Raw genomic sequence first — 24,088 nt, 5'->3', positions numbered from 1 at the left:
TGAGAGGACCACAGCTGGTTGTGGTTGTGTAGAAACAAGCAAGTCCACACTTCAGCTGCAGTTTTTATTTTTTCTTTATCTTACCTCCTGGGTTACTATGCAGAGTGAAAGCTGATGATTAACTTTTACTTCCATAGAAGCAATAGTAAGGAATTGGGCTGGAAGGACAAGAGAGTAGGAGATTAGACATAGAAACCGTATTCAGGGTCATGAATATTGTAAAACATGAGCCTAACGTGACTCAGGGAGGGTGTGGGCTTTGTTCTCGAGGAGTTTTAGGAACAAGCTGCCCATCCATTTGATTTTCACCTAAGAGGCCGGGGAGTGGGCCTTTCCAGGCCTTTGGGGATTGGGGGTCTTTCGTGTTTATGTCCTTACCCCTCTGGCCTCCACAATGCACTGGCTCCACTGTATGAAGAACCTCTCACCTGTGTGTCACTTGTCAACATCACCGTGGCAACAGAAGCACAGACCAAAGCAGGGGTTGTATTATTTTTATTTCCCTCGTCTCTGCCTGACTTGTTTCCAGCTGCCATCACCTGCAGTAGTAGAGAGGGCAGCAAAACAGGGCATTTAAAGAACTACTGAAACGACACATAATAAGCTACGGGATTGAACAGCAATCCGAGGAGTTATTTTTAAGTGCTTTCAGAGTCACACTTTGGCAGGTACGGCACTGACAATGAGACATCCTTTAGAAAATCCAAATGAGGCCTTCAGCAAAAAATACTCTTAGAACCCTTCCTGGGAAAAGAGACCTGCAACAATGTGGGGAGAGAGCAAAGTGGTTTTCCAGATGCTTGAGTGCATGATTTAATACGAGATTACAGTGCTTCATTCTTGGGGAGTTTCTTGATAGAAATGCATTTTAAAAAAATGTATACGTTTAAAATACATTTTAAAGCCTACGTAAGTAAAGAATGAATTTAACACATAGTCATAGTGAGTCTACTTTTAGTGAGATGCTGTGCTAGGTTCTGGGGATAAGAGGACAGACAGTCTTGCCACACAGTTTATGGTCTGGGAAGATGGACAACTTTTCTCCCATAACCTCACCTGTCTGAATATCTCACCTATTAGACTGAAAACTCTGTGAGGTCAGGGACTAGACCTAAAGGACTAACTTGTTCACTACTGAATTTCTGGCTCCTAGCAGTGTCTGACAAATAGCAAGTGCTCAGAAAGCATGTGTAGAGAGAATGAATACAAGAGTAACTGAATGAGCAATCACATTTCAGTTGCGCCTCATGGAAACCAGCATGTGACGGATAAGAAAGGGTTTACCAGGCAGACCTGGGGAGAGGTGTGAAGTGGTCAGAGCACCTCGGGTGCTTCTGTTCTGCTGAGCAGGAAGGTGGTGTCAGACTGTCTGTCATCTGCTCGTTCTTATTACTCTTCCTTGCTAACAGAACTCCAGGTTTGTTGAGGGCAGCAGTGGGCTCAGCCCAGGTAGTTGATCATGTTTGATCTAGGCCAGCCGTAACAGTGACATGCCCTGATTTCCCAGCCTTCCTTGCAGCCGGGGCAGCCATGTGTCCATGAACTGTAGGGAAGGGGTGCTGGGGATTCTAGGAAAGTTTTTGCTTTCTTAACAAAAGAGGGAGAGAGGTGACAGATTAAGCTGGTGTAGCCCTCCCTTTCTTTCTGGTTTGGACCTGAATGCAGTGTCTACATGAGCAGCCATCTTAGGATGAAGTAACAAGTGTGGGGTGAAAGCCAGTCCTCTAAAGATCGAAGACTCGTGAGCCCTGAAGGCATCTCTGAGCATGTGACTAGCACAGCAATCACCTACCTTCAGACTTCTTGGCAAGTGAGAATGGTGAATCTCTTGTTTTGAAATCAAACAAGAGTTTAAATCCTGATCCACCACTTACTAGATGTGTGGTCTTGGCCAAGTCACCTAAGTTCCTTGAGCATTAGGTTTCTCATCTATAAGATAATACTGGCAGTGCCCACCTCTCAGGGTTGTTTGGATTAGAGACACAGAATGGACAGTGCTGGTGTGGGGGAGGTGTGGAAGGTGCAAGGTTAGGCGTAGTGAGAGGAGATGCCAAGGACGGTGGGACAAATCACAGCAGGCACTATGGACTAGGCAAAGGAGGTTAGATTTTTATCACATAAGCCATGGAGAACCTGTGAAAAATTTTAAGCCATGAGGAATTCACGAAGGGATTTGCATTTAGAAAGTGTGATAGTGGGGCCGGCCCGGTGGCGCACTGCTACAGTGCGCCGCTTGGGAAGCGCGGCGGCGCTCCCGCCGAGGGTTCGGATCCCACATGCAGACCGGTTCCCGCTCACTGGCTGAGCGAGGGGTGGGCGCAGCACCGAGGGTTGCGATACCGTTTCCGGTCCCAGTCCGGTACGGGCGGGACACTGAGGGTTGCAGTTCGTTGCCGGACACGGAAAAAAAAAAAAAAAAAAGTGTGATGGTGTGGAAGACAAATTACAGGAGACTAAGACTGGAAATGGAAAGGGCTGTAGGGAGACAACCACAGTCATCCAACCCACCATTTCTCACCTGCACCTCTTCAGTCACTTCGTACCCAGTCTCTTTGCTGACTCTCCTGTTCACTATCAGTTAAGAATGTATTTAGCTGCAAGTAACAGGAAACCCAATTTGATTTGTAGTGGCTTAAACAAATGTTTTTTTTTTTTTTTTTTCTCACCTAATATGAAGTCTGGTGGTAGGCAAGATACAAAAGTTCAATGTCAACAGGTACCCAAACCAGGCTTTTTCTGTCTTTTCGCTCTTTTAGCTTTAGCCTGTCACCTCATGGTTGTAGGAAGGCTCCTGCATCCCAGGTGTCATTTCTGTGTTTCGGGCACGGAGAAGGGCAGAGAGCCATATCAGCTGACTCCATCCCTTTTTATCAGAAAAGAAAAGCTTTCTTGGGAGTCCTCCCCATCTGTGTCTCACAGGCCAGACCAGGGTCATGTGGGTCATCCCAAGCTCAACAGAGACCAGGAAAGGGAGCAAAAGGAGATTGGGAATAGCTGTCGGGACAGCCCCAAAGCAGTGTCTGCCTCACCTGCACTCCCTGCTTCATTCTCCATGTAATAGCTAGAATGAGCTTTTAAGAAACCTAAATCAGAGTATGTCACTCTCCTGCCTAAAACCCTTCAGTGGTCTCCTATGAACCTAAAATAAAATCCAGATGGCTCTCCAGGGGATACAAAGCTTTGCAAGACCCCCTCCACCTCTCAGACTTTATTTTCTCTTTCCCTCCCACCTCAGTGTGCTCCAGCCACGCTGCTCTTTTCTCTGTTCCTCAAACATGCCAGCGTAGTTCCCACCTTAGGGCCTCTGAACTCTGCCTGATTTCTCTTCCTCAGATCTTCACATGCCTAGTTGTCTAAGCTGAGATACCCTGTGCTGAAAAGAAGAGAAAACCCCAGCAAAAGTAGCTTAAACCAATAGGGCTCGCTTTTCTCACATAGTGAGTCTGGAGGTGGCAACTGCTTGTGTTGGTTCAGGGCCTGCATCTGTGGAATTTTCTTATTTTCCCTTATGGTCAGAGGAGCAAGGAGACCAGGAAGGGACTGTGCCAGTGATACTTGTCTTTCTTTTCAGGAAAGGAAAGTTTCCCCAGAACACCCCCTCCTCCCCACGTGCCTGTCACTAGCATCTCACTGGCCAGAACTGTGTACATGCCCCCTCTTTAAAGGAGGCTGGGAAATCGAGCATTTAGGCGGCACACCAACAGTTCCCTAGATAGCTTCTTGTCACTGTCTCAGACTGTCCTTTCCTAGTGATCCAACTAAAGTAGACTCCCCCAGACATTTAAAAATATTTAATTAAAATAATATTTTTCCCCAGCTGTTTTCCATCACATCACCCTCTGTGTTTTCTTCATAGCACCTATCACTGTCTGGTATTGTCTTGTTTATTTTGTTGTTGTCTGTGGCCCCAAGAATGAGTGAGATCAGGCCTTGTCAGTGCTGTTCATCACTCCCTGGCCAGCAGTCCCAGCAGTCTGGCCCAGGCAGCTTGCTCAGGACACATGTGCTGAGTGACTGCATGGGTGCGTGGAGGCATGGGCAGTTGGAGGACTGAACTGCAGGACAAGGCCCTGACCTGTGCAGTGGCATGAAAATAGGAGATGAATTTAAGACATTTAGGAGGAGGAATTGACAAGACTAGAGATTTGAATGCAGTGGAGCTCTAAGAGAAGGTGTTGATTCTGGAGTGTCTTCCCATGTTTCTTGCATGGGCAGGGAGTGGGGTGATGGGATCATTCACTAATACAGAGGGGAAGTAGGTAGGTGTAGGGAAAATGGGGGATGAATTTAGACCAAAAGGTTTCCAGTGAATTTGCAAATGTGTGATGTGTGATATCAATATGAATAGCTTTGGTGGGTAGGCTGAAGTCAGACTGCAGTGGAATTAGTAGCAATTGTGAGATAAGGCTGTGGAAATTTGATACACACTGCCCCTGGAGACAGCTTTCTAGGAGCATGGCTGTGAGAGGAAAATGGAGGAAGGGCAGTAGTTAGAAAGGGAAGCAGGGTCAAGGGTGGGCTCTTGTAATGGGAGATGCTTCAGTATCCAGTGATCTGACATTTTCATCTCTGATCTATTAGGCTAAAAGAGGAGCTTCTTGGAATTGCTACTCAGATTGGACCTGATATCAAGAGAGCAAACACATGAGCTAATAAGGGGGCTAGAGGCAGACCTGGCTTTGCCACTAAGTGATCTACAGCAGCCTCTCTTGTGTGGGTTCCATGTCCTCAAAACTGAAGTGGTAGCTCTCACACAGGCTCGCAGTAAGGGTTGCTTCAATATTACCGTGCTCACAGGCTGGGAGGGAAAGGCAGCGTCCAGAAAGCAGGGCATTCTGAGTCTAGCTGGGCTGGCCTCTACTGCCCTCTCCTGGGATGACTGTAGAATTGACATTTCACTTGGAGAAAGCCTGTTCTAGGCCTGCAAGGAAGAGTCAGCAGGAAGAAGAGAGGAGGAAACCCTCCATTGAGTTGCATTGGTACCTTTGCAAAAAAAAAGTTGGGCATATTTGTGTGGGTCTACTTCTTTCTTTTTTCTTTTTCTTTTTCTAAAAATTTTTATTGAATCATAGTTGATTATACATGTTTTGGGGGATCAACGTCGACATATGTTGACCAAATCAATATTACTAGCATATATATTGTTACAAATTTACTTATTCTTTATGCCCCTTGTCCAATCTCTCCCCATCCCCCTCTAATTACCCTAGATTTCTTCTCTCTTTCTGAAAGAGTAATGGTTATTCTGTTGATTTGTTGCCTAGATGATCTGTCCAATGCTGAGAGGTGTGTTCAGGTTCCCCAGTATTACCGTAGAGCAGATGCTTCTTCTGTCACTCTGGAATGTGCTTTGTGGTGAGAGACATCCTCTTCTTTTCTTTGGTTTCTGCTGGTGACTTTTCTTGCGTCAGTACACTCCAGTGGCTGACAGACCATCTGCATGGTGGTTGTGGCGTCTAGCCGCTTTCGCGGCAGCCATGATTACTGTGGTGGGCCACCCACATGGATGTGATATTTTTGGCATGCTCCTTGGCGTTGGTGGTGTGCCTGGTTGTGGGCAGGGAGTCTGGTCCCTAGCTCCATGCCCTGGGCCCCAGGGCAGGGCCCTGAGGCTCTGGTGGTATGACTGGGTGTGGGCAGGGGGGGTCTGGTCCCTGCCTCCATGCCTGGGCCCCGAGGTGCTGGCGGTGTGCCTGGGTGTGGGCGGGGGGGGGGGTTCTGGTCCTTGGCTCCATACCCTGGGCCTCCGGGCGGGGACACGAGGCACTGGTGGTGTGCCTGGGCTGGAACTAATTTTTTGTCCTTTGCTCACTTCTAAAATGGGGGAATTTCCTGTGGGAACCAGTACTTGAGCTGTGCAGTTGAGGTAAATTGCTTCTTTGCTGCTGTTTCCCTAGGGAAGGCTTTTTGTGCAGCTCAGGATTTAATGGTTGACCTTATAGGTACTTCTGGCTCTCCGGAGACCTGGTGCACCTGGTTTGTGTAGAAACTCGATCTGGGCTGGAGTTTTTTCATAAAACTGCACCCCATGCAATTCTGCATTCCTGACCAGTCTCCTCTCAGTGGCCCTGCACTGATTGGGGGGCAGACCAGCTGTCCTTGCTGTGTCCCAGTATTCTCCCAATGGACCTGTCTCCCCCACCGCCTGTGCTCCAAACACTTCCCATGGGATGAGCCCTGTGCCAGTCCCTTGTGTTGACTCACTGGCCTCTGAATGGCTCCCCTTTTTCAGCTGTTCTGGCTCCTTGCTCTTGCATTGGGTCCACAGGAACCCTATTAGTGGTCTTGCTGTCCTGGGGGCCACCAATGCTCTCTTCTCCCCTGCTGCCTCCAAGTAACTCCATCTGAAGGGCACAGCTGTGGTTTCTGCTGGCTCCTGCTCCATGTGCTCAGCAGCTCCAGGCTTAAAGCAGCCATGGCCCAAAACACTTGGAGCAGTTTTTTCTTTCTCTCATTGTGGTTTCTCTCACCTTTGTGAACTCCGTAGGTCTTTTCTCCTCTTCCCCTGAGCTCCAGAAGCCCCAGCTTGGCTGTTGTTACATTTCTATAGTTGTAAATTGGTTGGTTTGTGGGAGAGAGTGATGCTGGGGACCATCTATTCCACCATCTTGACCAGACTCTGGGCTTACTTTCTTTATTTCTCTTTCTGTTAGTTCATTATTTGAGTATATAAATGTAACTGATTTGGGGCATTTATGTTGTATCCTGCAATGTTACAGAAATTATTAACCAGCTCTAGGAATTTTTTGATAGAGCCTTTAGGTTTTTCTATATATAGTATCATGTCATCTGCAAATAGGGACAGTTTGACTTCATCTTTTCCAATCTGGATGCCCTTTACTTCTTTCTCTTGCCTGATTGGTCTGACTAGTACCTCTAGTACTATGTTAAATAGAAGTGGGGAGAGTGGGTATCCTTGTCTTGTTCCTGTTCTTAAGGGAAAAGCCCCCAGTTTCTCCCCACTCAGAATGATACTGGCGGTGGGCTTGTCATAGATGGCTTTTATTGTGTTAAGATACTTTCCTTCTATACTTAATTTATTGAGAGTCTTTATCATGAAGAGATGTTGAATTTTGTCAAATGCTTTTTCTATTGAGATATATTTATCTATTGAGATAATCATTTGGTTTTTGCCCTTGAGTTTGTTGATATGATGTATCACATTTATGACTTTCATATGTTGAACCATCCTTGCATCCCTGAGATGAATCCCACTTGATCATGGTGTATAATTTTTTTATTGTGTTGCTGTATTCTGATTGCTAATATTTTGTTGAAGATTTTTGCATCTATGTTCATCAAGGATATTGGCCTGTAATTTTTTTTGTTGTTGTGTCTTTATCTGGTTTTGGTATCAGAGTTATGTTGGCTTCATAGAATGAGTTTGGGAGAGTAGCTTCTGTTTCAATTTTTTGGAATAGTTTGAGGAGAATTGGTATTAATATGTCTTTAAACGTTTGATAGAATTCAGCTGTAAAGCCATCTGGACCTGGACATTTCTTTGTTGGAAGATTGCTGATTACCACTTCAATCTTGTTGCTTGTTATTGGTCTGCTCAGGTTTTCTCTCTCTTCTTGGTTCAGTCTGGGTAGTTTGTATGTGTCTAGAAACTTATCAGTATCTTCCAGGTTTTCATATTTGTTGTCATACAGTTGTTTATATTAGTCTCTAATGATTCTTCATATTTCTGTGGTATCGGTTGTAATGTCTCCCTTTTCATTTCTGATTTTTGTTATTTGGGTCTTCTCTTTTCGTTTTTTTGTTAACCTAGCTAATGGTTTGTCTATTTTATTTATCTTCTCAAAAAAAACAACTTTTTGTTTTGTTGATCTTTCCTACTGTGTTTTGGGTCTCTATTTCATTTAGTTATGCTCTGATCTTAATTATTTCTTTCCACCTACTACCTTTAGAATTGGATTGTTGTTGTTTTTCAAGTTCTTAGAGGCATAGTGTTAGGTCATTTATTTGAAATCTTCTAATTCTTTCATTTATTGCAATAAATTTGCCTCTTAGTACTGCTTTTGCAGGATCCCACAGGTTTTGGTATGATGTGTCTTTATTTTCATCAGTTTCAAGAAATTTTTTGATTTCCTGTTTAATTTCTTCTTGGACCAATAGGTCATTCAGGACCCTGTTGTTTAGTTTCCATGTATTTGTATATATTCCAGAGTTTTGCTTATTATTAATTTCCCATTTTAGTCAATTGTGGTCTGAAAAGATACTTGGAATGATTTCAGTTTTTTAAAATTTGCTGAGACTAGATTTGTGACCTAATATGTGGTCTATCCTGGAGGCTGTTCCATGAGCTGATGAGAAGAAAGCATATTCTTTAGCTGTTGGGTGAAATGTTCTGTATATATCTGCCAGGTCCAGTTGGTCTAGATTAAATCCTGTGTCTCTTTGTTGATTTGTTGCCTGGAATATCTGTCCCATACTGAGAGAGGGGTGTTCAGATCACCCACTATTAACATAATAGGGCCTATTTCTCTCTTTAGGTCTAAGAGTGTTTGCTTTATATATCTGGGTGCTCCAGTATTGGGTGCATATATATTTATGATTGTTATGTCTTCTAGCTGGATAGATCCTTTTGTCATTATATAGTGGCCTTCTTTGTCTTTTTATGTTTTTTGGTTTAAAGTCTCTTTTGTCTGATATAAGAATAGCTACTCCTGCTCATTTTTGGTTTCCATTTGCATGATATATCTTTTCCCATCCCTTCACTTTAGTCTGTGTGTGTCTCTATAGGTGAGGTGGGTCTCTTGAAGACAGCATATACTTGGGTCTAGCTTTTCAATCCAATCAGTCAGTCTGTGTCTTTTGAATGGTAGTTTAATTCATTCACATTTAGGGTAGTTATTGACAGGTATTGTTTAATTCCTGTCATTTAATTGCTTTTTGTTTAGATGATTTAAATATCTTTTGATTACTGCTTCCCCTTTTATTTCTCTTCTTCAACGTTAGTTGGTAATTGAAGGTGGCATGATTTACATTCTTTCTCTTTCTCGCTGGCATTTTTGTTTTAATGGTGGGTTTTGCTCTTTCTTGTGTATTTGTGATAGTGGTCATCATTATTTAGATTCCAGATGAAAAACTCCCTTAAGAATTTCTTGCAGTGCTGGTTGTGTGGTATTTTAAAAAATTTTACTTGAGACTTCTTTGACCCATGGTGCGTTTAGTTTTTTAAAATATTTGGAGGTTTTCTTCCTATCTTTTTATTATTCATTTCTAGTTTGATTCCATGGTGGTCACAGAACACACTCTGTATGATTCAGTCCTTTTTTTTCTTTATGATGTCCTTCGAGTCATAATAGTCCTTCTTAAGTCATTGAGATTTGTTTTATGGTTTAGCCTATGGTCTACCTAGTATGTTTTGTGGGAACATAAAAAAAGTGTATTCTGCTGTCGTTGGGTAGAGTGTTCTATAAATATCAATTGGGTCCCGTTGGTTGATGCTGTTGTTGAGTTCTTCTGTATCCTTGCTTATTTTCTGTCTAGTTGTTCTATCAGTTGTTGAGAGTGGGGTGCTGATGTCTCCAAATGTAACTGTGGATTTGCATGTTTCTATTTTAAATTCAATTAATTTTTACATAACATGTTTTTCAGCCCTTTTATTTGTTGCATGTACACTTAGGATTGCTATTTTTTTTTTTATGGATTGACCCTTTTATCATTATATAATGACAATTTTCTGATAGTTTTCTTTGCCCTAAAGTCTACTTTATCTGATATCAATATATCGGTTCCATTTTCCTTTGATTAATGTTTGAATGGTATAACTTTCCCCATTCTGTTACTTTCAACCTACCTACATCACTATATTTAAAGTGAGTTTCCTGTAGAAAGCATATAGGTGAGTTATGATTTAGTTCACTCTGCCAGTCTTAATGTACTTATTGGTATAGAGCTTAAGTCTGCCATTTTATTTTTGCTTTAGTTTGTTCTGATTTTGTTTCTGTTTTCTTTTTCCTGCCTTCCTGAGGATTACTTGAACATTTTTTAGAATTCATTTTGATCTGTCTGTAGTGTTATTGAGTATATCTCTTTGTATAGCCTTTTTATTGGTTGGTCTTGGTGTTATATTATATACACATAACTTATTACAGCCTACTGTCATCATCATTTTACCAGTTTGAATGAAGTATGGGAACCCTACCTCTTTTTTCTTGTTTCTTCTCCCATTTGTAATTAAAAAAAATATTTCCTCTACATACCTTTAGAACTAATTCAGTGTTATAATTTTTGCTTCCACTTTCAAACATAACTTAGAAAGCTCAAGAGGAAAAGGAAAGCCTGTCGATATTACCCATATTTATTGCTGTGTTTTTTCTTCCTTCCTAATGTTCCAAAATTTCTTTTTTTTTTAAATTGTTTCATTTCTGTTTAGAGAGCTTTCTTTAGTCATTCTTTTAGAGTAGGTCTACTGGTGATAAACTCTCTTAGTTTTCCTTCATCTGAGAATGTCTTAATTTTCCCTTCATTCCTGGAGGATATTTTTTCTGAATATAGAATTCTGGGTTGACAGTTCTTTTCTTTCAGCACTTGGAAAATATTATACCACTTCCTATGGCCTCTGTGGTTTCTGATGAGAAATCCACTATCATTAGAATTGTTTTTCTCTTATAGGTAAGATATCATTTTCAAGATTTTTTTCTGTCTTTAAATTTCAGAAATCTAACTATAATGTCTTGGCATGGATTTCTTTGGTCTTATCTTGCTTGGGGTTTGCTCAGCTTCTTGAATCAGTATGCTTATGTCTCTTGATAAACTTGGGAAGTTTTCAGCCATTATTTCTTTGTGTACTTTTTCAGCTCTGTTTTTGTTGTTGTTGTTGTTGTTTTCTGAAGAAAAAAAAAGATCCCTGAGTCTTTATTTTTTTCAGTCTATTTTCTCTGCATTGTTCATACTGAGTAATTTCTATTATTCTATCTTCCAATTTGCTGATTCTTTCCTCTGTCCTCTTCATTCTGCTGCTGAGCCTATCCACTGAGATTTTCATTTTGGTTATTGTACTTTATAGTTCTAATATTTCCATTTGGTTCTTCTTTACACCTTTTATTTCTTTGCTGAAGCTTGCTATTATTTTCCCTTGTTTCAAATGTGTTCCTAATTGCTTTTTTTTTTTTTTTTTGTCTTTTTCCATGTCCGGCAACGGATCGCAACCCTCAGTGTTGCCCCCGCACCGGACCGGGACGGGACCGGCAACGGGATCGCAACCCTCGGTGCTGTTCCCGTGCCTCGCTCAGCCAGTGAGCGGGAACCGGTCTGCATGTGGGATCCGAACCCTCGGCAGGAGCGCCGCCGCGCTTCCCAAGTGGCGCACTATCGCAGTGCGCCACCGGGCCGGCCCCCCTAATTGCTTGTTGATGTATTTTAACCTGACTGCCTTAAAATGTCAGATAATTCCAATATCTCTGTCATCTCAGTGCTGACATCTCAGTGTTGACATTTATTGTCTTTTTTTCACTTAGTTTGAGATCACCCAGATTCTTGATGAGATTTTTTTTATTGGAAATTGGACATTTTTGTAATATAAGACTTTGGATTTTAATTTAAAACTTCTGTTTTAGTTAACTTTGACACTGTTTTGTCATGAGAGGAGATGTCACTTCATTGCTGCCAGGTGGAGACAGAAGGTCAGATGAATGGTTTGTAAATATTTTCTCCCATTGCATAAGCTGTTTCTTCACTGTTAATTGTTGCTTTTGCTGTGCAGAAGCTTTTTACTTTGATGTAATTCTGTTTGTCTAGTTTTGCTTTTGTTGCCTGTGCTTTTCAGGTCATGGCCAAAAGTAATTGCCCAGCCCAATGTCGTGGAGCTTTGCCCCTATGTTTTCTTCTAGTAATTTTACAGTTTCACATCTTATGTTTATGTCTTTAATCCATTTTCAGTTGATTTTATATATGGAATGAGATATGGTCTAATTTCATTTCCTTTACCTTCTTAAGCATATGAGGCATATTTATAGCTTTTTAAACATCCTATCTGCTAAATCAACTATCTCTGACACTTTTGGGACTGTTTCTCCTGGTTCTGGGTAACATTTTCTTATTTCTTTTATGTTTCTTTTTATGGTAATATTTACTTGGATGTCAGACATTGGGATTTTACTTTGTTCTGTGTTAGATTTTGTCGCATTTCTTTAATGAGTGTTGGACTTGATTCTGGCATGCTTGGTATCAGTTTGATCATTTCAAGGCTTGCTCTCAAGCTCTGCACTGCAGGTCCAGAGTAGCCTTTATTCTAGTGTTCACTACTGAATTCTTTTGAAGTCTCTCTCTGATGCCCTGTGCATAATAAGATCTATTAATTCTAGCTCCAGGAACACAAACAAAATATTTCTGATCTTGTGTGATCTCTGAGAATTGTTTGGCATACCACTTTCTGGTGCTTTTTTTACCCCTAGCCTCATGGGATCTCACCCCATGCATGTACACAGCAGTATTCAGCTGAAGATCAGAGGGCTCCTCTGTAGATCTCCAACACTCTCAGTGTCATTCCCTCAACTCCAGTGTTCTTCCTTTCCATTTCTAGCCAATTCATCCCCCACCAACTCTAATCTCTGTCTTCTCCACTCAGTGGGACTGCTGGCTCTGTTTGTGTTCCCCTCTCTGCACTACCTAATAGTGTAGTGTAGGAAATTACCTCTAGTTAGTAAGCTGAGGCAATCATTGGGCTCACCTCATTTGTTTCACTTTTCTCAGTTACAGTTCTTTATGACCTGCCTTTCAATGTCTATACATATTTCTTTTATAATTTTGTCTGGTTTTATAGTTGTTTATAGTTGGAGGGCAATTTCTGTAACTGTAATTCCCTCATGGATGGAATCAGAAGTCTTCTTGAGCCATATTTTCAGCTGGAAACAATTGATTAAAGGGGCTACGTCTCTAGGAGAAAGGACCCTCACACACTATGACAAGTAATAATTCCTTCAGTCTTATCCCACTGGAACTTATGACTTTTATTTACATAACACACACTGTAGAAAGAGGAATATTCAAACATTTCAAGAACTGTTGGATACAGAGTCCTTTTTGATATTGATAATCCTGGATCGGAAGCTGCATTAGAACCCTCTGTTACAGAGGCTGTGTATGGGGCTAGGTAATAAACATATTTCATGCCCAGGTCTGGCCCTCAGTGGGTCTGCTGGGCTCACAGACCTACCTAGTGGTTATTTTACCAGTTCTTAAAGGATAATTGTAATGGATATATTTGACAGTTGGCAGAACTACCACATTGCTTTTTTGTTCTGTGAGGTAGGAGCTATCAGTGAGAAAGGCCAACATAAAGCCCCTGAAACTGCCTCCACCATTCCAGACCAAGATAATAAATAAAAAATACCACATTAGTGCCCCTCTTGAAGACCTAAAGGATGCAGGGATGGTGGTCCTCCTCCTATTGCCATTTAATTCACCCGTCTGGCCCCTGTCCAAACCAGACAGATCCTGGAGAATGACAGTGGATTACTGAAATCTCAATCAACAAGTAATTCTAATTCTATCCACTGTGTCCCAAATGTGGTGTCTTTGCTAGAGAAGATTAACACACTCTCAGGTACATGGTACGTATTGATCTGAGCAATGCATTTTTTTTCTATCTCTATAAGAAAGGAAGATAATAAAAGTTTGCTTTCAATATTGAGATGAGCAATAATAGGCATTTACAGTCTTGTCCCTTGGCCATGTAAACTCTCCTACTCTCTGTCATAATATAGTCTGAAGGGACCTGGACCATTTGGACATCCCATAGGACATTCTATTACTATATTGATGAGATCATGGTAATGTACAGGATGCACAAGAAATGGCAAGTACATTAGAGGCCTTGGTAGGATAAATGTTCTTTAAATGATGGTACACAAACCCTACAAATATTCAGGATCATGCCTTATCAGTGAAGTTTTTAGAAGTCCAGTGGTGTAAAGCATGCCAGAACATTCCCTCCAAAGTAAAGGAGAATTTTGCATCTCACACCTCTCACCACTAAGGAGGGAACACAATGCCTGGTAAACCTCTTCAGGTCTATAGAGAGCATACTCCATGCTTGGGAATACTTCTCTGACCCAAATATCAACTGACACAAAAAGCTGTCAGTTTTGAGTGGGGCCCAGAGAAGGAAAAGCCTCAATAACAGGTCAAGACTGTGGTACAAGTGGTCCTGCTGCTTGGTCCACAAGATACCACATTAGAGGTGTCAGTAATGGAAAAATACCACATGCTGTTTATGGAAAGCCCCAATAGGAAGTCACACATAGAACCCTCAGTTCAGGTGCAAGGCCATGCCATCTGAAACAAAGTATTATACATCTTCCAAAAAATAGCTCCTCACATGCTATTGAATCCTAGTTGAGAAAAAGTCCTTGCCCATGGGACATCAAGTGACCATGCAGCCAGAAATGCCTATTATAACCTGGGTTCTGTCAGACCCATAAGAGAGGTTGCATAGGTCTAGCAGCAATCCTTCATAAGATGAAGTGGTTTTATAGAATTGGCCACAATCAGGGACAGAAGGCAAAAGTAAGCTGCATAAGCAGGTGATCAGACGCCCCGTTGCTCACTGTTGCCCTGTTGCTCACTGTTGCACTGTTGCTTCTACCTCCGTTTACATCTGCAGCCACAAGGGTTGGGGGATCCCTCATGATTAATGACAGAGAGGAAAATGGCTGAGCCTGGTTGATGTATGGGTTGTTTCAGTAGGTGGAAGTAAGCTGAAAATAGACTGTGGCTGCACTATGGCCCCACTTAGAGATGGCCTGTGCACCTCCCTGAAGTGAGAATATATATAGACTTATGGGCAATGGTGAATGACTTGGCTGGTTGATCAAGAGCCTGAAAGAAGAAAAATTGGAAGATTAAACACAAGGAAGTCTAGGGAATAGGCACGTAGTGTACCTGAGAATGGGTATAAAGTGTAATGGTCTTTGCATTGCATGTTAATGCCCACCTAAGGATATCCACCACAGAAAAAGCACCAACCAACCAAGCAGACTGAATGACAGCCAAATGATGTTAGCCAGCCTTTGTTGTTGGCACCCCAATGCTGGCAAAATGAGTGTATGAATGGAGGAGCCATGGTGGAAGCTATGCATGGGCCCAACATCATGGACTCAGCAAGGCTGATCACTGTTGCTGTGGATGTCCAACTTGCTAGCAACAGAGACCAACACTTATCCTATGTCACCATTCCTAAAGGAAACTATCCAGCCACATGGTGGTAGGTTGATTACATTGTATCCTTGCTACCCTGGAAGGGGAAGTGTTCCATCTCAACTAGGAATTGATGTATGTTATGGGTATGGATTTGCCTTTCCTGCCTTCAATGCCTCAGTCCAGCGCCACCATCCAAGGGCTCACATAATGTTGGTCCATTGGTATGAGGTCTTGCATAACATTGCATTGGATCAAGAGACCCATTTTATAGCAAGGAGGTACAGCACTGGGTACACAACCATGGGATCTCCTAACCACATACCATACTACCTAGAAGCTGCCCCCCTGATAGTGATGGAATGGCCTGTTAAAGGTACAGCTGAGGCACCAGCTTGGAGATGATACCCTGTAAGAATGAGGCACCATCCTCCAGGATGCAGTATACACCCTGATCAATAGCCATCATATAGTGCTGTATCCCTGTGTAAAATACATCTGGGAAACAAGGGGTGGACGTAGGAGCAGCCCCCCATTCCCAGTTGGGGAATCTATGCCTCCTATCCCAACTCTAGGCTCTTAGGGTTTAGAAGTCCTGTTTCTTAGAAGGGGAGTATTTCCACCAGTGGACACACCAAGAGTCTCATTAAACTTTAAGCTATGGCTGGCTGTCACCAGATTATTTCAGATCACTACCAAGAGACAAGGAGGTAAGGAAAGGAGTCACTATCCCAGCAAGAGAAACTGACCCTGATCATCAAGGCTGCTGTTACACAATGGGGACAAGGAAGACTATATCTGGCACTCAGGTCATCCACTTAAGTATCTTGTTTCTCCCTTGCCCTTTTTTTTTTTTTCTTTTCAATTTTTGGACATTTACCTTGGGCTTTGGTTCTGTGTATCTTTTCTTATTTATCACACCCATTTTATGGACAGAGAAAGTGAGAGTTTTAGGAGCTTGCTCAGATGAGCACAAGGCCCTGCTAGCTCTAGACTAATTTGGTTCTGGTCCCAGGTGTGGTCTTTGCTCTCATTGATCACTCCAGCTGTCTCTCCATTTCACTCCCCCCACCCTGTCCCTCCTTCAGACCCAGGGGCCACTAAGGAGCTGCTCTTTGCCAGGTCTCCCCTTCCTGGGCTCTTGTAGGCTGGAGCCTAGGTGCAGAGCTAGGCTGAAGAGAACTTGAGGCCACACAGCTGCTAATCTCAGCTTCCATCCCTTGCCCAATTTCTTAAAAAAATTTATTTTTGTGGGATACAATGTTGTTTCAATACACGCATATACTGCACAATGATTCACTTAGGGTAGATAGCATAGTTTTGTCCCCATTAGTCTATCCCAATCTTCTCCCCACCCTCACCCCTCTCAGCCTCTGGTGACCACTATTCTATTTTCTTTCTTTTTCTTTCTTTTTTTTTTTTTTTTACACACACACAGATTAACTTCTCTACTGCAAAAAGAACTCTTAAAAATGAATTAGAAAAATCTAAGCAGACACTTGGTGAAGGATATGAGCAGGTAAGTCACATACCTCAAAGAAACACATGTGGTTAATAGGTACATTCTAAGATCTGGTTGTGGGCAGGGGCAGGGCTGGCCTGGCCCCTGACCCAGGATCCCGGGTGTTGGCTGGTTCCATTGCTGGCCTAGACGTGCCCTTGCCCAATTTTGATAATAAATGAACAAGTGCAGTGATGGCCAGAGAAGGGCATGTTGGCTAGGTACTTCATCAGGTAACCCACCTGGACTGGCAGAAGTGCAAGTCTGACGGGGTTGGGGAAGGAATCTAGAATGGGTAATAGAGGAAGGAGAGGAATACCAGCTACAGCAGCAGTGGTTGTGCAGGTCTGTCTTAGACTTTCCTAAGTTTTCCCAGGAAAAAGAGACCCATCAAAATCTTGGAGGAATCATTCCAGAACTTATAAAGCAAATGGATCTGAGCAGTACAAGTGGTGGACATTGGGGCACCTGCATAGCCATCCTAGTTTGAGCTCCCTGGGGGATCAGCTGAGGCCTTTGTTGAGACTGCATCAGCTCACCTTCTCCCTCTACCCAATACTGCTTCCTTCATTCTCCCACAGGTGTTGACCCAATAAACTTCCTGCACACAAATATCCAGCTTCAGTGTTTTTGCCAAGAACTCGACCTATGGCAAGTATTTAAACACTTTTTGAGATTAGCTGTGTGAAATGTGCCTGTTCTCTGACAATTTCAAAGAGCTTCGTGATGGTGGTGGTGGTGGTAGTGATACTGAAAGATGCTGTGTTAAATAAGCCTTCCATTTCAAGGAGAGTAGGGATGTGGATCATTAAGATGGCAAATTTCAAATAGTACCAGTGCCAGACCTGAATTACGGAATTCTGACAAGTGTGAAGTTGGGTACAGTGATCAGTACCAATACTGATAACAGACCTCTTGTTAGTTGGGATGGGATGAAAGTGCTTAATTGGTTCAGAGTGGTAGGTGAGTTCAAATAGGATGACAGAAACCAATCTCTCTGAGCTCCTGGTAAGGACAGCAAACGAGTCAATGATCCCATTTTTACCTCCTTAAATTGCATGGCCTCACATTATATTTACAGGACCCTGGCACAATCCACCTGTTAATGGATGTTCTTTTTTCTACTAATGGTCCCTGAGCTTATGCAGAACTATCTACTTTCCTCATCTCCCATCAAGACATCTATTCTAGAATTACCTAAAGACTAGCTCCATGTTTTAACTTTGGTCTGGAAATCAAGGTATCTTCTTTTCGGAATTTTAGGAGCTGGTTCAAGAAACAATAGAGAAGTTCCCTTTTTGAGCTTCTTTCATCCCAGCTTCAATTTCTTCAACAATTACTCTTATTTAGGTCCTCTTAGAGAAGTAGAATCTGTTGTGCTTATTCACATAGATGACTTTATCAATATATCTAATGAGAGTAAGTTTTAAGACCAAAAACATAATTACCTTGTTCAGAGTAATGTGCTCATAGCAATTGTGGGATGTAGCCTACTAATGTATTCTTCTTCATTCCTTTTGGGCAGCAAACCTCAGTGGCTTAAGAGGACATCCCACTTGGATGTCCTGTCCCCAGTCTACTCAAGTCCAGTAAACAACACCTAAAAAGAACACAACCTCTTTATTTTTGCTTGAGATACAAATGTTCTGTTTGGATGATGAGAATAAGCCAAGTACTGGAGACAATGGCTAGCTCTTCCTTCTGTTCCAATGAACTCCAATGGAGAGAGAGGCGAAACAGAATCTGCACTGTTTCAGTCCACTGATATCCAGCTTATCAAATCTGGTACTTGTTGAGCAGGACTGCCCCAATAAGGCTGGATATCATGACAGTTGAAGATGGAAATGGCAAATATGAAGAATTCAACATGTATATGCAGTTCAGTCTGATGTCTCTATATGTTCTCTAAAATTCCATATTTGGTCAGTGCTGGGATTGGGATCAGAGTGCTGGCCTATTTTTGTTCCACTGCTCTTCTGATTCTGCTTTGCTTATCTTTAAGAGAGAGCAGGTTCAGATCTCCTGGGAGCTGGTGGGGGCCATGCTCTTGGCAGCTTGCTGGGCTAACCAGTACTTGTATCTTTTAGTTTTGGGCCTCTCAAAGTTCACCACAGACATAGGCACTCTCACAGTGTCAAGCCCATTTACCTGAACACAAAACAACAGGAATCCTCAGAGATCAGTCAGGCAGATAAAGGCTAACACCACTCAATCCCAGTTTTCCACCCTGATTCTCCTCTCAGTCAGAAAAGAAGTATGTGAAAACACTCACCGTCACCTCACACCAGTACTCGCCCCACCGTGTGATAGGCCCTTCTGGTAACTTTAATGCGTGTGGGGCAACCACAACACCAAGCTGCAAAAAATCACAACCAAAACAAATTCTGTTTTCATGGCTGCCACTCTAGATAACCTCATAAAGGGGGTTCTAGAATTTCCTGTACAGGTATGAATACAACTGGGGAGTTTACTCTGGCTGATCCCATGGGAGGACACAGATCTCCATAGATGGTAGCAAAGAAACTCAGTCCTAATTTCTCAGAAAGGGAGATGGATTCACAAAGAGAGACAGGGCTTAAAATCCTTAATCCACAAACCTAACAATTCTCCAGCGAGTCACATATCCCCAGGTTTTTCCTAGCTAGAGAGAAAATAAATGGAAACCACCACCTTTTCCTGTCTGTCTTTAAATTCTTTGTGACCATCCTTAGTCTTTTAGCCATATCATTCCCACACTCCTACAAACCAAGAATACTACCCCTAACTTCAGCTGAATGATCCTGTTTCCACCCTCAGGGGTATAGTGGTGTTTGGGAACACTCACATTCTTGAGGAAGTGGCGGGCAACTATTTCAGGGTTCAGTTCCCATTTGACATTGTTCTTCATCCCCACCTCCAGGTGACAGCTTCTCAGAAATTTCACTGTCTGAAAGGAATTATAAATAGGGGCTGGGTTAGAGTTGGAGTCAAAGGAGAGGAAACATGTTAGCAAAAGTCACAAGGTCTGAGAGTTCAGGAAAAGGACATAATTTCTGCCTCATAGCCAAGACAACTGAGAAGATGAATGGGAAAGACAGAACATTCTTATTGTCTCAAGGCTGATCCTGTAGAAAGATATTTCAGAAATACTTTGTAGGAGGATGTCACCTATACCTTGCTGTTCCTAAATGAGGAGAAACAGGCCAGGTCTAAGTTAGAATAATCAATGAGAGACATCAGTATATCTCAGGATGGGACGACTTTCATAGACATTTTTTAAAAAAATTTTTTGTGACCGGTAAGGGGATCGGAACCCTTGGCTTGGCGTCGCCTGCACCACGCTCAGCCAGTGAGCGCACCGGCCATCCCTATATAGGATCCGAACCTGCAGCCTTGGCGCTCCCAGCGTCGCTGCGCTCCCAGCTCCGCACTCTCCCGAGTGAGCCACGGGTTCGGCCCTTTCATAGACTTTTTTAACTCTATACTTCTGGCGTTTCAATCCCACCCACACCCCATTAATGTTTTCTCCCTGTTTACAGAATGAAGTATAAATTAGTTAGCTGAGGATTCAAGATGTTCTGCAATTCTTGCCCCAATCCTCTTTCCAGCCATATGTTTTCTACTATAACAGTATATAAATCCTCTGCTTTAGTTAGACTGGCCTACTTTCTGTGTTAAAATATGTTAATTTCTACTTATACTTCTCCTCCCCCCCACCCTTTCTGGCAGCTGGCCAGTAAGGGGATCCAAACCCTTGACCTTGGTTTTACAAGGCTGTGCTCTAACCAACTGAGCTAACCCACCAGCCTTTTTCTCCCTTAAGTACACTTTTCCCATCCTCCCAGCATATCCAATGCCTATTAATCATACAAAGCCTAATTCAATCCCATTGGGAAAAAAGGCCTCCACAAAACCCATTATGGCCCATGGCACTGTTATAGTTTACTGCCTTGAGTTTACTGATCAACTTTTTTTTTTTTTTTTTTTTTTGTCTTTTTCGTGTCTGGCAACGGATCGCAACCCTCAGTGTCGCGCCCGTACCGGACCGGGACCGGCAACGGGATTGCAACCCTCGGTGTCGCGCCCGCACCTCTCTCAGCCAGTGAGCGGGAACCGGTCTGTATGTGGGATCCAAACCCTCGGCGGGAGTGCTGCCGCGCTCCCAAGTGGCGCACTGTAGCAGTGTGCCACCGGGCTGGCCCCCTGATCAACTTCTAATGTGTCTATGTTCTCTCCAACTTGGCTGTAAATATCCCTGAAGGCATAGCCCTTATTTCACACTTTTCCATGGGTCCCCTGATGACCAGATTGGGGCCTCCTTCAATAAGCTAGAAGATTTCACCGAACAGGTCAGGATCTCCAGAGATCTCCATACCAATTATGTGGGGCAGCCATAACACTTCCCCTTTCTCCCACCCTTGTGTCTTCAATCAGAAGACTTAAAGGATACCAGGGAGACTCTCCGGAAGAGATTGGTAACTCCTGTAAGTGACCAATAAATAAAGACTTTGTATGTTTCTACTCACCGCCTCACCTGCCTTGGTCTGGATCTTCTCTAATTTTCCTTCTTGTCTCAGCTGGAAAAGAAAATTAAAGATGAAAATAAGTAAAAGAAAAATGAGCCCATTTTAGTAATACCAAACTCTTACTATGCTGGGCATATGCTCAGCTTTTGGATTCTTGTACTTCTAAGCCCTTACTTCACTTTCAAATTAAATATCAAAAGTAAGAAAATTGCTAGAGAAAATTCTAAAGTTTTATCCCTTCAAGTCCCCCTGTACTTCTTTGAGCTCACCGATTTCTCCTTTTCAAAGAGCTTCTTGTTTTCAGGGGATGCATATACAGCCAGTCCCTGAGGCAGGAGGTGATTACGGCCCACAGATTTCTTCACTGAGATCAGGTCACCCCGGACTCCAAGTTCTGCCAATGAGAACAACAGAGACACTGGATTAGCACTATCTAGAAGTCACTAAGAAAAGATGATCAAAAAGAGAAGCAACACTCTTATTTTCTCCCAGTGCTTATTCTTTCTAAAAGAAATGTTAACTCATACTCACTAGGAACAACAATTAAGAAACTGCTAATTAGTTTCTTCACAACCTGATACAGAAACTTGGTATTCTCTGTATAGAGTGAAGAATTGTCCCATCAGAGGATTTCAGTATTTGTGGGACAAACTATCAGGCCTGTCTCCCCACACATCGTTAATGACGTTGCTGCCCTGGTGTTTTCATTTCCAATTCGGAGGTCAGTCTTACGATCACAGTACTTTTTATGGCTTACTCTTCTCACATACAGAACTGCTTATTTCCACAAAGTAGAGAAAGCACGGCAAACAGCAGGAAAAAGTTGATGCCAAACAGGACCCGCCTGAGATGAAGTACCTCGGCTGTGCCTTACCCTCCACAGACTGAGTGAGGATGAGCTCCAGATTGTCTTTTGGCCGGTGTTTCGTGTCCTCCACCAGCTTATAGACGCGGTGTCGCCGTTGCAGGCGCGGCTTCCTGCCCTCCCCGGCCAGTGGCACCTTCCACCAGCGCTCCACGATGACCGTACCCTGGCGGCCAGGAAAGAAACGTTGAGCAAGAGTCCACGGAAAACACTCTCCTCCCCCGGCTACGGCCGCCGGCACCACAGAGAAGGCCCGCTGCCCCCGGGCAGGCCCCTTCCGGTCTCAACGCGGCCCCAGGAACAATACTCGGGAGTAAAGAGCCCTATCAGGGTCAAGGACCCCATAACCCAGATCCGGCCCTCACCCGATTTTGAGAGAGGCTGAAGTCACGCTCCAGGCCGGGGGTGCCCCCTTCACGTCGGGGCCGAAGCAGCTCGCAGACTCCTCCTCTCAGCAGCCGCTCAGCGCCCGCTCGCAGAGCTCGGCCCGGGGCTGCAACCGTGGCCGCCGCCATGTTCGCGGGCACAAAGGGAGACCTGATGAAGGACCCGGGCGCCCGGCGGCAGAAAGGCCCTCACCGGGGCTGCCCACACCGCGCCTGAGCCGGAACGGCTTTGGTCTGGGCTGAGGTGAGGGGAAGAGCGGGGACGGGTTGGACGGCGGCTTCACGGCGTCACCAAGGCCGTGAGATAAGAGAACTGAGATAAATGTTTCATGATTCAGCATTTTCCTCACTCCTCTCATTTTATTTTCAGGCGGGGGGAGGGACGCCCATAATCATTGACAGATACTGATTGTTAGGTGGACTGACACCGAAAAGACACTGTCTTCCACTTGGTTTCACTTTATCTTTAAAATGGGGGCTTTGGTTTAGCCCTAGCTGCTGCCTGAGGTTACTTCTAATTCTGACATTCTATGATAACTAGATACTGAAGGAAGAAGGATGCTGCTCTTTTCCTTACTTTAAATCTACCTCAAAGTGATAGGATGGGATCCTTTGGAAAATTCTGTCGACCCCAGGAGTCTAACCCTTATTCATTACACTGCAGTATTTAAACTAATATTTAAAGAATTCTAAGTCCACAAGAGAACAGAAACTATGGTAGGGCTCAGACAGTTCTCTCTGTGGAGGGTCTTAGTACTGGAGAGAAAACCACTAAAATGGGCTGAAAGAGGGTCTGTTTGACAGAGGAGATTAAAGATGCCCAATGCATAATATTTGGCCCTTAGACTAATGAGTAGTCGCTCCTCCTAAATATACTTTCTTTACTTGGCTTCCAGGACACCAGTTTTGTTTTCTTCCTAATTCACTAGTCTTCTTCACACACTCCTTTGCTGATTTTTCCTTCTGTCCCCACTTCTTAGAGTGCCCCCAGGACTCAGTCTTTGGACCTTTACTCTTCTCAGTATACATTCTTGATCTCATCCAGTCTCGTGGCTTACAATACTACATACATACCAATGACTTCCAAATTTTTATCTCCATCCTAGACTTCTCCTATACTCCAGGCTTGAATATCCAATGTAGTGGGGAACCCTGAGCATTTTCTGATTGTTAAACCTGCCCCCTTCCGTTGGAGAAACTGTTTTAGAAATTTTGTGCTTGGCTGTCTTCATTACGAACTTTAGCTTCTGCAACCCAGCTTGCTTCCTGCACCCATGCAAATTAGGCTCCCTGACAAATGGACTGTGTCCCATAATCAGCCAATACGAATTAGCGGGGCTACATCCCTCACTTACATAAAAGGACCTGAATGGGAACTTGGGTGAAAAGTTAGGGTGGGAATTTTTACTATAAAGACTACCTCTTTCCTTTGTTTGGGGAGACATGAGCCTAATGCAAGCAATGAAGCGCTGTAACACCAAAAAGAGCTGACAACTATTAAAAGAGCTATAAAACCAACGTTGGTCTTGGATTCCTCTGTGTGAGCGCCTCGCAACACCAACTGCTTGTTTGTCATCTTCCCCTCATATGTCTAACGGACATCTCAAAGTTAGTATGTCCAAACTAAACTGATACCTGCCTCCCTCCCCCACAATTGCCCCACCTGCAGCCTTTCCTGTCTCAA

At 43.4% G+C, this 24,088-nt stretch overlaps 1 protein-coding gene across 3 annotated transcripts; it reads right to left on the bottom strand.

The window, feature by feature from the left end:
• Positions 1-45: 45 nt before the first annotated feature.
• On the bottom strand, positions 46-23,357 carry MRPL9 (mitochondrial ribosomal protein L9). Of its 3 annotated transcripts, XM_008575145.1 has the most exons (8): positions 22,384-23,356; positions 22,028-22,184; positions 21,423-21,547; positions 21,154-21,204; positions 19,473-19,574; positions 18,921-19,004; positions 429-539; positions 46-158 (listed from the first exon to the last, which is right to left on the bottom strand). In XM_008575145.1, the coding sequence occupies exons 1-8, from the start codon at positions 22,531-22,533 to the stop codon at positions 126-128; spliced, it is 813 nt and encodes a 270-aa protein (XP_008573367.1). In that variant the 5' UTR covers positions 22,534-23,356; the 3' UTR covers positions 46-125. The 3 variants fall into 3 exon arrangements, with proteins under 3 accessions (XP_008573367.1, XP_008573366.1, XP_008573368.1); XM_008575144.1 differs by having other exon boundaries at positions 46-539; positions 22,384-23,357; XM_008575146.1 differs by lacking the exons at positions 46-158; positions 429-539 and adding an exon at positions 18,254-18,796 and having other exon boundaries at positions 22,384-23,347.
• Between the last annotated feature and the right edge of the window lie 731 nt (positions 23,358-24,088).

The sequence above is a fragment of the Galeopterus variegatus genome, unplaced genomic scaffold (genome assembly GCF_000696425.1).
Source record: "Galeopterus variegatus unplaced genomic scaffold, G_variegatus-3.0.2 Scaffold1148, whole genome shotgun sequence".
In the NCBI taxonomy this organism is placed as follows: Eukaryota; Metazoa; Chordata; class Mammalia; order Dermoptera; family Cynocephalidae; genus Galeopterus; species Galeopterus variegatus.
This window is presented reverse-complemented; position numbering and strand designations above follow the sequence as displayed.